Source organism: Heptranchias perlo, chromosome 41, assembly GCF_035084215.1.
Source record: "Heptranchias perlo isolate sHepPer1 chromosome 41, sHepPer1.hap1, whole genome shotgun sequence".
Classification (NCBI taxonomy): Eukaryota; Metazoa; Chordata; class Chondrichthyes; order Hexanchiformes; family Hexanchidae; genus Heptranchias; species Heptranchias perlo.
Window position 1 is genome coordinate 9,389,033 of NC_090365.1, and position 14,102 is coordinate 9,403,134.

Consider the following 14,102-nt stretch of genomic DNA (forward strand, 5'->3'; position numbering starts at 1 on the left):
CCCTCATTCTCTAGACCGAAGGGATTCCTACTTAAGGCATTTGTTCAAAAAAAAAGTTTCTTCCAGTCGGAGATGAAGCCACGCTGACTGATTCAGCCCCTGTTGGCATCTTTTTTTACTCGCGTCTCGAGTTGGCACCATCACAAACCATCATAAAATGGAGAGATAATGTGGGAGTCGGAGTTTCTCAATGAGATGGCTGTGGGGGTGGCCTCGCAGTGAGTTCTGTAGCTGTGATGATATTCTGGGAGTTGGGGCTTCTTGACCTGGGACCATTCACCATTCAGCGATTCCTTTGACGTCATCAGCTGTGGGAGGTGCTTCCGACTAGCTCTGGACTATCAGCTGCACTCAATGGTTGTATCAGTGCCTTGTCTTAAGAATGTAAAACAAGTCAAGAGGTGAGAAAAGGCCATTCGGCCCATTAAAGCCCATCCCTATAGGACAGTAGCCCATCCCTCTAGTACATTAACTCTCCCATTAAAGCCCATCCCTCCAGTACATTAACTCTCCCATCAAGCCCATCCCTCCATACATTAACTCTCCCATCGAAGCCCATCCCTCCAGTACATTAACTCTCCCATTAAAGCCCATCCCTCCATACATTAACTCTCCCATTAAAGCCCATCCCTCCAGTACATTAACTCTTATCGAAGCCCATCCCTCCAGCACATTAACTCTCCCATTAAAGCCCATCCCTCCATACATTAACTCTCCCATTAAAGCCCATCCCTCCATACATTAACTCTTATCGAAGCCCATCCCTCCAGTACATTAACTCTCCCATCGAAGCCCATCCCTCCAGTACATTAACTCTCCCATTAAAGCCCATCCCTCCATACATTAATTCTTATCGAAGCCCATCCCTCCAGTACATTAACTCTCCCATCAAAGCCCATCCTTCCATACATTAACTCTCCCATCAAAGCCCATCCTTCCATACATCAACTCTCCCATCAAAGCCCATCCCTCCATACATCAACTCTCCCATCAAAGCCCATCCCTCCATACATCAACTCTCCCATCAAAGCCCATCCCTCCATACATCAACTCTCCCATCAAAGCCCATCCCTCCATACATCAACTCTCCCATCAAAGCCCATCCCTCCATACATTAACTCTCCCATCAAAGCCCATCCCTCCATACATTAACTCTCCCATCGAAGCCCATCCCTCCAGTGCATTAACTCTCCCATCGAAGCCCATCCCTCCATACATTAACTCTCCCATCGAAGCCCATCCCTCCAGTACATTAACTCTCCATCGAAACCCGTCCCTCTGGTACATTAACTCTTCCATTAAGGCTTCACTTTTGTTCTCGAGAGAGAGAGATGGATACGTGTTTACGTGTTTACATGTTTACATGACTTGGGCCGAGGAAACGTCATATTAACACTTGCTGATGTCACATAAGTAGGCATTTGGCAAACCGAGAGCAGGACTGTAGGAGAATAATGGAATGAGAGTATACATTCAATAGATAGATACTGAAGGATGTGGATGAACAGAGACACACAGGGATTCAAATACAGACTTCCCTGAAATGGCTTTATCCACCTGCACTCGCACTAAGACAGGCCGGTAGCATTTGGGGTTTTGTAAATAGAGGGACAGAGTGCAAGCAAATGAAGAGGTTGTGATAAATTTGTGACCAGGCAATGGTTAGACCACAGTTAAACTACGGAGTACAATTTTAGGCATCTCTTTATAGAAAGGACATTAAAGTCAGAGGGAGCGGGAAGTGTGAATTCATCTGATTAAACTGAAATTAGGAGGAGAAATTTGAAATAATGTGACTATTTCTACTGGAGCAGAGGAGGAGCTTTAACGAGAGGTTTTTAAAACTCCAATGGGTTTTGATGGTTGAGTAGGGAAAGACTTTATCCTTTGGGGTGTCAGTGACGAGGGGTCGTTAATTAAAAATTGTCACTAAGAGAAAGTGGAGAGAGGTTAGCAGACATTCCTTCACACGGAAGATGAAATGTTTTGCCACAGGGAGCAGTTGAGGTAGCGACTGTTGCATCTGTTAAGGGAATAGTGGATGAATATTTGAAGCAAATTTGGAGAGAGACTACGATGGGCCGAATGCCTCCTTCAGTACTGTAAACTTCTATGGCTCTAATTAAAATACCAAATGATTGCTTCACTACTGAGTAATCTGCCACCAGGGACTCAATGGTACCATTACTACAGATCTCCGAGTTGGATTTAAAGGCTAAAAGCTCAATAAATCCCTAGGAATAAGCACCATATGCCCGAGAATGCCAAGTGAGACTGGGACGGGATCTACAAAGTGCCACTTGTATGGAAATAACCCAGTAAATGCAGTCAAAACAGTCTTAGAAAGAGCAGATCCTACCTGGCCAACCTGTTTGAATTTTCTTTTTAAGACGTAGACATTGGAAAGCCTTATGACGTAGTGTACCTGGACCAGAAAAGTTCTGGTAAAGTTCCCCATGAAAGGCTGCTGGCCATTGAATATTTAGAAAGAAAGAAAGACTTGCATTTATATAGCGCCTTTCACGATCACCAGATGTCCCAAAGCACTTCACAGCCAATGAAGTACTTTTGAAGTGTAGTCACTGTTGTAAAGTAGGAAAATTTAGGTCAAATTTGGAGGTGGATAAGGAATTGGCTGAGAGGAAGAAGCGGGTACTAGTTAGGGAAGTGATGTTGGGCTGGGGAGATGTGTGAAGTGGAGTGCCCCACAAATTGGCGATGGGGCCACAACTGTTTCTCATATACAGATACAACCTGGATTCAGAAACAAAATGCAAGTAGGTCAAATTTGCCGTGGAATAAATTGGGATCAAGTGGGGCATCGGAACATAGCAACAGGAGTGGGCCATTCAGTGAGATCATGGCTATTCTATATCCTAACTTCATCCACCCGCCTTGAGTTCCATATCCTTTAATGCCCTTAGCTAGCACAAATCTATCAATCTCAGATTTAAAATTTATTAATCGACTGCTTTTTGTTGGAGAGAGTTCCACACTTTTACCATACTTTGCGTGAAGAAGTGTTTCCTACCTTCTCTCCTCAAAGACCTAGCTCTGATTTTAAGGTTATGTCCCCTTGTCCTGGACTCCCCCCACCAGCGAGAAAAGTTTCTCTCTACCCTACCAATTCCTTTCAAAATCCTAAAAACCTCAATCAAATCACCTCTTAACCTTCTATATTCCAGGGACTACAAACCTAGTTTATGTAATCTCCCCTCATAATCTAACCGTGGTAACATTCTGGTGAATCTGCGCTGCACTCCTTCCAAGGCCAATACATCCATTCTAAGGAGCTGTGTCTAGAACTCTACACAGTACTCCAGATGTGGTCTAACCAGTGCTTTGTATAGCTGTAGCAAAACATCCTCCCCTTTATATTCCAGCCATCTAGTTACAAAGGTTAACACTCCATTAGCCTTTTTGATTATTTTTTGTACCTAACTACATTTTAGTGATCTGTGTTCATGGACCCCTAAATCTCTTTGGACCTCCACTGTTCCTAACTTTTCACCATTTAAAAAAAAAATACTTTGATCTATCCTTTTTTGGTCCAAAATGGGTAACGTCACACTTACCTGAGTTGAAACCCATCTGCCACAGTTTTACCTATTCACTTAACCTATTGATGTCTCTTTGTAATTTTATGCTCCTGTCTACACTACTTACTGTGCCACCAATCTTTGTGTCAGCAGCAAACTTGGATATATGGCTATCTATTGTGTTATCTAAGTCATGAACAAATTTGGTGAATAGTTGAGGTCCCAGCACAGATCCTTGTGGGACACCACTAGTCACTTCCTTCCAATCTGAGTACATACCCATTATCCCTACTCTCTGTCTTCTACCACCTAACCAGTCTCCTAACCGGGTTAATAATTTGCCTTCAATTCCATGAGCTTTAATTTAGGCAACAGTCTCTTATGTGGAACCTTATTGAATGCCTTCTGGAAGTCCATATAAACTACATCCACAGACATTCTCCTGTCTGCTATTTTAGTTACTGTGTGCAATTACACAGCTTGGGCCCCCAGCTATGGGCAAGGCCCGCAGCCCAGGTAGTCCCAGCCTTCCAGGTGACGGAGGAAGTGTGGGACCCACTGGTGGCAGCGATGAGGAGTGGGGACGAATGGGTGTTTGCAGCCCCTATACTTCAATGGCTAGGTGGCCACTTGACATACCGAGTGTGGTACTGAGCCATGCAGAGTAGCAAGGTCCAAGGTTCTTTTCTTGGTCTGTATTGAATTAGCTGGACTCTGCTAGGCAGGGTGCAGATGCTTAAGCTACCCTGCACTGGGGAGGGGTGGGGGTGAGAAACCAGCCAGGGGTTCTAGCTGCCAGTCGCAATGCTGGAGTAGGTGCCTGTTTGGACCTCGGGGAACGACAGGATCTAGCTCCTCTGTGATGCCGCGGAGGGTTGAATAGCCCGTTGGCTTACTGTTTCGGCTCACGCGTGAATCAGGCCACTCGGGGAAGCTGGGAGCTGCCAGCAAAAGTCAGCACCTTCAGGAGAGGAAGGGTGGGGGGAGGAGAAATCAGGTGGGGAGAGGTGGAAGCGGGGGGGAATACACTTTGTAAAATTAACTTCGTGCTTCGTTTGCTGTCCCACTAATTGTTTTCGACCCAGCAGCTGTGTTCCGAGAGGATCGCGATGATCTGTCACAGCTCCTTGCATTACTACAAAACCACCAGCCCAGCGGGAATGCAGTTTGTTTAGCGAGGCGTCGACAGGAAAATAGGAAGCCGTTATCCACTGGTATCCCTTACAGGCAGATGGTGCGAGGCAAGGGTTAGATTGCGACTGCTGCCTCGGGTTGGTGGGGGGTGGGGGGATTGCGAGGACCTGCCAAAGTAGATGCAAGCCAAGTTCAGTAAAGGAGAGGTGAGCCTCGGTGGAATGTTACTGATACCCTGCAGCTGTGTGTGTGTGTGTGTTGGGGTTGGGTTACAGGATTAAGTAATCAGCGGGTGAGTGATTCCTTGCTGAATGCTGACAGCACTGTATCCAAGTTACCCTCGTGCTGTGCTGCATCGAGCAAGGACGCTAAACCCAGGAGCCTTGGCATCAGGGCACCTTTGAAAGGGGGCCGGTACGTTGAGGTTGAACTAGGGCCTGGAAGGGTGCAGAATGCTGCTTAGTGGGTACAACTCTTGCCTCTGAGCATAAAATCTAGGCTGACGCTCCAGTGCAGTACTGAGTAGAATAGGATAAGCTCACCCCAAGGACAACTTCCCTGCTCTTTTTTGAAATAGTGTTATGGGATTTTTTTTTTACATCCACCTGAGAGAGCAGATGGGGCCTGGGTTTAACGTCTCATCCGAAAGTCGGCATCTCCGACAGTGCAGCACTCCCTTAGTACTGCACTGCACTGGAGTGTCAGCCTAGGTTATGTGTTTGTGTCTCGGGAGTGGGACTTGAACCCATGACCTTCTGACTCAGCAGCGAGAGTGCTACCCACTGAGCCACAGCTGACACAAAGCAGAGAGAGGCAGTGGATTCTTGTTGCCTTAGTGAGTGCCAGTCAGGCAGCAATACTGACGAAAATAGGAACTGAATCATTTAAAGGAAACTGAACATGTCAACACTGAAAGGACAGAGCTCCAACAGTTTACAAGAAGACGGAAACAGCCAGGACGAAAACAGGGAGGGTCGGGGATGGAGGGAGAGTTGAGAAGTACAAAAAATATCAAATCGGCTATACGATATTATACAACCGGGGATTGCTAATAATAGGTTGCGATTGGCCTGTTAACTTTATTTTCCATGTTATGAGGAGCGAGAGGAAATACTTTGAATTTCACGAAAACTGTATTCGTGTATGTTGTGTTCAATAAAGCAGTTTAATGGTTTACATTTAGCTCCATCTCACTGGGGAGAAGGCCTTCCAGATGATGATAAAAAACACACATGGCAGCATATGCAAGGTCACAGTGTCTAGTGTATACAACGAGGGATCTTATTGTTACAGCCCCCGGGTCTCTATTGTTTAACTAGACAATGGGCAGTAAAGGTAAACTCCTGGATGTAAGGGGTGCAGGGTCCGCTTACAGGAGAGACCATTGATGCAGAATATCTAGTGCAGACCCCAAATTTGTATCGTTGGATTACTACTTCCTGGGGATTCTTGGCCTACTGTTGGGGAAAGTTTCTGTGCAGCGGGATTTTCTCAAACATGGAGCAGGGTTTCGATTTGGTGAAGTCAAGTGAAAATTTAACCAAACTTAGTGGCTATTGAAAATGGGTCATTCAATGCATCATAACCCACCCTTGGTATGCAAAGCTCTGTTATGACCCTCTCTGGTCCACCTTCATTAAAAGGCCCTTTTAACACTATTACACATTAAGGTTCTCCATTATACATCCCATGTTTATGATTAGGTGTTCAACCTGTTCCTCGTAATCAATAACGTTCTTGAGACAATAAGGTCAAATGGCCACAGATTTATTCAGCGTAAGCATAAGGTTAATCTCGTGGCAATTACAATCACACCTGATGATTGGGGATTCAACCGCGTTACAGTTCTGACTCAGTATTCAAGTTGATCAAACCCTTCAAATCCAAATTCTCACTGCAATTCTCTACTTTTTATACCTTTTCTCTGTCACGTAGCAGGAATAAATCAGCATGTGTCTACACGATTAGACCAAAAGTTAATAAACAACTGCATATAAGGAGAAACTAATAAGGAACCGAGACCTTATTAATAGCTCCGTCAACAAGCTGAAATCCCCCCCCCCACAATAACGAGCTCCTTTTCCGTTGAGCTAACGAGATCAGTGTAGCTCCTTATTTTTGTTATCGCGCATTTCATTCCTGTTGCATTTAATTGCTGTTTGACCATGTGAATCTGTTCTGCATCCCTCAGCACTTCCTCACTATCTGGTCCTCCCATTCTGCATAAACTTTAATTAAAAAGATAATGTGTTCACGGGTGTTTGTCCTTCGCTGGACTGGCTTATGAATCATTCGGCACTAGCACATCACCCATTAAGACACATTCACGATCAGGTCATTACTTCACCCAAGCATTATTAAAGCTGCTGTAAGGGTCAGTTCTCCGTTCAAAAGGTCACCATCTTAGAATTGCTGTATAGCTTTACGATTGTAGCATCAATTAAAGAAAGAAAGAACTTACATTTATATAGCGCCTTTCACAACCTCAGGAATCCCAGCCAATGAAGTACTTGTTGAAGTGTAGTCACTGTTGTGATGTAGGAAACGCAGCAGCCAATTTGCGCACAGCAAGCTCCCACAAACAGCAATGACCAGATAAGTCTCGGGAGTGGGACTTGAACCCACAACCTTCTGACTCAAAGGTGAGAGTGCTACCACTGAGCCACAGCTGACACCTATTTATTAGTTATTCTAAGACATTACAATTTAAGAATCTTGCTACCCTACTTAACTAGAAAAGAGAAGGCTGAGGGGTGACCTGATAGAGGTCTTTAAGATAATGAAAGGGTTTGATAGGGTAGACGTAGAGAAAATGTTTCCACTTGCGGGGGAATCCAAAACTAGGGGTCATAAATATAAAATAGTTGCTAATAAACCTAATGGGAAATTCAGGAGAAACGTCTTTACCCAAAGATGGTAAGGATGTGGAACGCACTCCCACAAAGAGTGGTTACGGCAAATAGCATAAAAACATTTAAGGGGAAGCTAGATAAACGCATGAGGGAGAAAGTAGAAGGATATACTGATAGGGTGAGATGAAGTAGGGAGAGAGGAGGCTCATGTGGGGCATAAACGCCGGCACAGACCAGTTGGGCCGAATGGCCTGTTTCTGTGCTGTAGTTTCGATGTAATAACTACTAGGACACCATATTCCACCCTCATTGTGAGCCCAATGACTAGTGGATGTGTGACTCGCAGCAGTGCTTTGGGACACATCCCCCGACTACCCGCAGAGGTGCCGAGTGCTGGGATGGTGAGCTACAGTTCCCCTTTGGTGAAGCGCGCAGCCCAAGTTACAGCCTCCGCCATTCAGCCCACCTGGTCTGTGCCGGTGTTTATGCTCCACATGAGCTTCCTCCCTCCCTACTTCATCTAACCCTATCAGTATATCCTTCTACTCCTTTCTCCCTCATGTGCTTATCTAGCTTCCCCTTAAATGTTATTATGCTATTTGCCGTAACTACTCCTTGTGGTGGATGCAGGAGTTGACACTGAGACCTCCCCCGACAGCAGCTGCACGTTTGTCTGAAATGTTGCCGTTTATTCATTGTGAAGACACATGTCTTCCACAGCCTCACCTGCCCCATCTTGTGAAGATTGGTTTAGTCAGTAGAGATTCTGGTGTTTAGTGACCTTGTTGCTGAGTTACAGGCCGCAGAGGACATTCAATACTCGGTTGGATAATACCTTGTGTTTTCAAGGGCTTGAGACCAGTTGAGAGCAGCACTGACATGTTGGCTTTTACTGTACCTCATGCAAAAAGGAGAGCTTTGTTACCACTTAAAGGCGTCTCGTAAAGACTATCCAATCTCTCCAAGTGGACCTCTTGTCTTCATCGCCACGTGGCCTCGTTTAAAGCTGTTAAATTAGTGGGAAGTTGTCAGCAGCGATTTCTTGCTTTCAAGCCTAAAATTCCAGCATGGCAACCAAGGCCAGTTCTGGGCGTCCTGATGAGTGACTGCCATTGTGGGCTGAAATCTTTTGAGGGATGTTAAGGTGGAACGCGATTGTATGAAATGCCCTTGTCTGCTGTTGTACCAAACTCGTTTGTTTATTTTAATTGGATTTTAATTGCGGTTAAAATGGCAGAGAGAGGAATTTCATGCAAACGCAATCGCTATTGATACCGCCCCGCGCAATTTATAACCCCGCGAGTAAGAATGGGAGTGTGTTTTAATTCTAGTTGTACGCAACCAGTACACTGAGGCTGCATCCCCACACCTTGTTGACTCTACTTATTGCTGATAGAAAGAGAACGATATAGTGCGTTTCACATCCCCAGGGCTTCCCAAAGCAATTCACAAGCAACAAGTTACTTTGGAAGTGCAGTCACTGCTTTTATGTAGGCAAATTATTAAGTGGTAATAAATTTGTGCACAGCAAGGTCCCACTAACAGCAAATGTGGTAAATGACCTCGTTAATCTCTTTGGTGGTGATTAAGGGATGAAGGTCAGCCAGGACACCAGGAGAATTCTCCCTTCGAATAGTGCCTGGGATCTTTTATGCTCACCTGAACAGGTAGACGTGGTTTCTGCCTTAACATTTTATCTGAAAGACGGCATCTCCGACCGTGCAGCAGCTCCCTCAGTGCTGCACTGGAGTGTGGGTCTGGGTGATGTGCTCAAGTCTCTGACGTGACTGCTACCACTAAGCCAAACTGGCATTTAAATGCTGAGAATACCGGGGTAAAATAATAGGGAAAAACTGGAACGACACAGCAGGTCAGTCAGCATCGATACAGAGGAAAGACAAGTGATAATGTATCCGGTATCTGATGGAAGGCCTCTGTACAGATGCTGACTGACCTGTGTATTTCCAGCATTTTCTGTTTTATTTTAAGGGGATGCCAGGGTTGGGTGAAGTTAATGATTTAAGATGTAGCTGTAGGTAGGTGAAGCCTAGACTGGGCCTGGGGCACTCCCTCTGCTACTGCCTCTTTGTCTTACAGCAACTCAAGCACATGAACCTGGTCAATCTGCTGGAGGTGTTCAGACGGAAACGCAAGCTGCACCTGGTCTTCGAATATTGTGACCACACTGTACTGAACGAGCTGGACAAGTACCCCAGGGGGTGAGTGAGTGACCGGAACCCCCCCCCCCTCTAATATACAGGAGCCGTTAAAATGCTGTCCAACTTTGTGTCACTTCCCTTAAAGGTTGCATTGCTGAAAGTTTCTGCTTTCCATTCTAAAGATGAATTAAAACAATTTAGTTCCTGGCCCCTGGATGGTGTGATTGACACTCGCTCTGGCTCGCCCCAAAGAGCACTCTATACGGTAGGCATCGATCCCACCCCCTCTACACTGGTATATACGGTAGGCATCGATCCCACCCCCTCTACACTGGTATATACGGTAGGCATCGATCCCACCCCCTCTACACTGGTATATACGGTAGGCATCGATCCCACCCCCTCTACACTGGTATATACGGTAGGCATCGATCCCACCCCCTCTACACTGGTATATACGGTAGGCATCGATCCCACCCCCTCTACACTGGTATATACGGTAGGCATCGATCCCACCCCCTCTACACTGGTATATACGGTAGGCATCGATCCCACCCCCTCTACACTGGTATATACGGTAGGCATCGATCCCACCCCCTCTACACTGGTATATACGGTAGGCATCGATCCCACCCTCTCTACACTGGGATATACGGTAGGCATCGATCCCACCCCCTCTACACTGGTATATACGGTAGGCATCGATCCCACCCCCTCTACACTGGTATATACGGTAGGCATCGATCCCACCCTCTCTACACTGGGATATACGGTAGGTATCGATCCCACTCTCCCTGCCTGTAATGGACACCTCTCCATTACTGCAGTTCTTCCCTCCAAGCCCTGCATCCAGCTATCCTTAATTCACCTGGATCTATTTTCAGACTGTCGAGCAGCCTGGGTTTGTCGTGGTGTCCTGTTTAACCGTGTTGATGTCAAGAAACCCAAGAGCTTGTTGCTGATGGGATTGTGGGACTGGGGTCATGTAGCCAAAGCCAATATTTACAGCCATGGACCTGTGTTACTGTCTGCTGTGTCTGGGCTAGCTCAGGTCCTCAATGGAGAATATGGTTTCTCGTTCTCTATTAATGAAGCACTGGAAACAATATTTCTACCTGGGGTGATCACAAAAGCCATTGTAAAGATATCCTCAGCTCTGCTGTGCAGATGAAAGGGTCTTTTCAACTGTGTAATCCAGTTATTATCAGTGATGTTTTTTTTTAATTCAGAGAGTCACTTAGCGTTAATGGTATCACTGCGTTCTGGCAGTGTGGGTGGCATTAGGGACTGGCTCAGGGGCTTTGTCTTTGCACGTTATCTGGGAGTCACTAGCTGGTTGCCTGGCGACGCATTGTGCCTGGAACCTCAAACCAAGGCCTAAAGGAAAAGAATTCTGAGTGTTCAGCTGTGCGCAGTTAAACAACTAAAGAAAACCATTTCAAAAGGCCCGAGGAGCAACAATAGAACACAAAGGGTTTGAGGAAAAGGTTAATCCATGCACGAATTGAGATATATGATCTGATTTTTAGCTATTTACTCTGGCAGAGAGGCCTTAGGGGCACTGAGCCAGGTGAGAGGCTGATGATTGACTTGACAGACTCCACTGCATTGGGATCATTTCACACCGACACAACATTATTATATCGTCATTGCAGCAATTTATTTTTTAACGTTTTCCTTTTGGAACATTCCAATTCAAGTATTGGACGGAAAGTACTGCTACTTTAGGAAGATACCAAGGGTGCGGCTTTTCTCCATGGGTCAGTGTATGCACACCCTCCCCATGGGGCACACCCCACTTATCTAACTCCAGCAAGCTTGTGTGCAGGTTGGCATAGCTGAGTCTTGGGATGCCACTAAAATGGGCACAGGGCTACTGTTGGACCTTAACCAGCTAAAGCCATGGAGCTTACCAATACAGATCACTGGGTAGTGTCCTGCTGCTCATCTAGCCAGGACTACTCTACCTGTTAGGATGTTGACTTGGAGCTGGGTGGGAGGAATCCCAGCCCCCTGTGGTAGGCCTACCCCTCGGGGATTACTTTATTGATGATCTACCATCAACTGTTGCCCTGGAGCACCGGAAGCACTGGATTACGGAGTCTGTCACAGCGGTTTTTTAGTGGATCTGACCTTCTATTGCCAGGTGTGCCATCTTGGAGCCACCTCGTGCATCCCACACACTGTGGCCGCAAGGACGACGGACACTAGTTGGTCATCGGACAAGAACCAAATCCCTGTAGGCCACGACATGAAGGCTGAAAAGAATAGGAGAGAAGAAAGATCAATTGAGATTGGGTGAGGCCAAGCATTGGTTTTACAATCCCGTGGCTTGTAGGGAGAATAGAAGACTGAAGACCAGTGAATGTCTGCTTTACCACAATCACCGCATCTGGCATGGCTGCACTCTCAGCGGCCAACAAGACTGTGGTGACTCTGGACTTGCTTTGACCCATCAACCCCATTCCTCCCAAACGACTGTCTCTCTTTTCTCCCCGCCCCTGGCCTGACGGACTACTGCCAACTTATTTAATGTGCTCGGCAGGGTAAATGGCCCCAAGTAAGCCTGGAGGTTTCAGAGTAACGAGCGCCCCTTGTACTCCAGTCGGTGCTGGAGAGAGCTGATGGAGACAGCTAGAGAATGGTGGGGGGGTGGGGAGTGGGTGATGGTAAGGGAAGACGAGCCAGTAGTAAAAAAAGAACGGAGATGACAAAAGAGGATGTGAGCGAGCAAGAAACAGCCCAGCGCGTGGAGGGGAAAGCTAAATACAGCAGGCTGTTTGAAGGTTGCCATGGCAACGGCACTGTTTGCTCCTGCCCCCAAGCATGTTTACAGTATGAGCCGGGCTCTGCATGGCATATTAACCAGCTGGTTTGAGGGGAAGCACAGCGCACTTAATGAGCAGAGGGGAAACAATTAAACAGCAGCTCTCGCTTCTGATTGAAACTGTCTTTTTAAAAAAAAAACGCATTTGCAATTTTATTTCCTGAGGGAGCGGCCTGCTCCCTGAGATGGAAAGTTATAAGCACACTGAAGTTTAATTGAAACTGCACAGCTGAGGAGGAAAATGGGATAAGGGCAATAATCTAGCAGGTCCATGAAAGTTAGAATCTTTTCCATGAAAGGTAATAACTAACCTAATGTATGCTGGAGGTAATAAATAACTGCTCCTGAAATACGTTCCCGACCTTTCACCCCCGGGACTTTGGTCCAAGTGAGGCCGAGTCACGTTCACCGCCAGCTTGGTCTCGCTGAGAGGCGGGGGCGGCGTTGGGTGCTGGCGGATCTGATTTTCCACATCTCACCCCAGTGAAACGGGAAGGATTCCTTTCCCCTCATGCCCGGCAAGGGTCCAAAGTGAAATATCGGAAAGATCTCAAGAAATGTCATAATTTTTTTTTAAAAACAACCTAGGACATTGACCATCTGGGGGTGGGTGGGAGGAATCACAATCCCCAATGGTTTCGCGTTTTGTTCAAAAGAATTTTTTTTAAAAAGAGAAAGAAAGCCAGCCGTTATCCTGCTGGTTTTTCTATCTCTGAAGGGGAGCCAAAGATTTACCAGCAACCGCCAATCTACAGAGAAACAATTACCCTCTAATTGACCGCAGAATATTTCTATTTACGGAGATTGGCCTCAAAAGGGCAGGTTACGTTACACGCGGCTCCACCTTAGCAGGATAAAACATTGAGTTACGTGGTCCTTGTATAACATAGGGACAAGAGTAGACCATTCTGCCCCTCGAGCCTGTTCCGTCATTCACTTAGATCATGGATGACCTGTAGCTCAACTCCATTTGTCCACCTTTGATCCATATCCCTTGATACCCTCACCCCACAAAAAGGTATCGATCTCCGTCTTGAATAATTCAGTTGACCCCCAGCATCCGCAGCCTTTTGGGGGCGACAGTTCCAGATTCCCATTACCCTTTGAGTGAACAAGTGCTTCCTGAATTTACTCCTGAACAGCCTAGCTCTAATTTTAAGATTGTGCCCCCCCCCCACCACCGCTTTGCTCTCGATTTCCCCCACCGGAGGAAAAACTGAACGCAGAACTCCAGATGGGTTCTGACCAAGGCAACTGAAGCATCACTTCCTCGACTGTGGAGGGAAACATACCCAAATCTCCTCCTGTCCTCACTCAACAATCAATTTTGAATTCCAGCCCCCTTGAGATAAAGGCCAACATCCCATTTACTTTTCGTACCTGTGCAAAAATGGTGAGCAGTGCCACGGGAGATCGACTGTCCTTGAAATTTAAAAAATAAAACCAAAGTGCTTGAAGTTCGCAGCCGGTCCATCAGCTTCTGAAAGAGAGAAATTGGGGCCAGCGTTTCCGAGTGTTGACCCTTCCTCAGAAACGGAAAGCGGCTATTTCGGAGGCTAACGGATCCTCTGTTTGTCTCCAGAATTCATGG

At 46.4% G+C, this 14,102-nt stretch overlaps 1 protein-coding gene across 3 annotated transcripts in view; it reads left to right on the top strand.

Moving 5' to 3' along the window:
* Window positions 1-14,102, top strand: part of LOC137306036 (cyclin-dependent kinase-like 1) — a 39,164-nt gene that overhangs the window by 14,209 nt on the left and 10,853 nt on the right. For all 3 annotated transcript variants that reach the window (XR_010958813.1, XM_067975062.1, XM_067975061.1), the window contains exon 2: window positions 9,623-9,744. Coding sequence is in view for 2 of the 3 variants with exons in the window: in XM_067975062.1 (XP_067831163.1) it covers window positions 9,623-9,744 (122 nt within the window). In the remaining variant the exon portion in view is untranslated. The remainder of the gene's footprint in view (window positions 1-9,622; window positions 9,745-14,102) is intronic.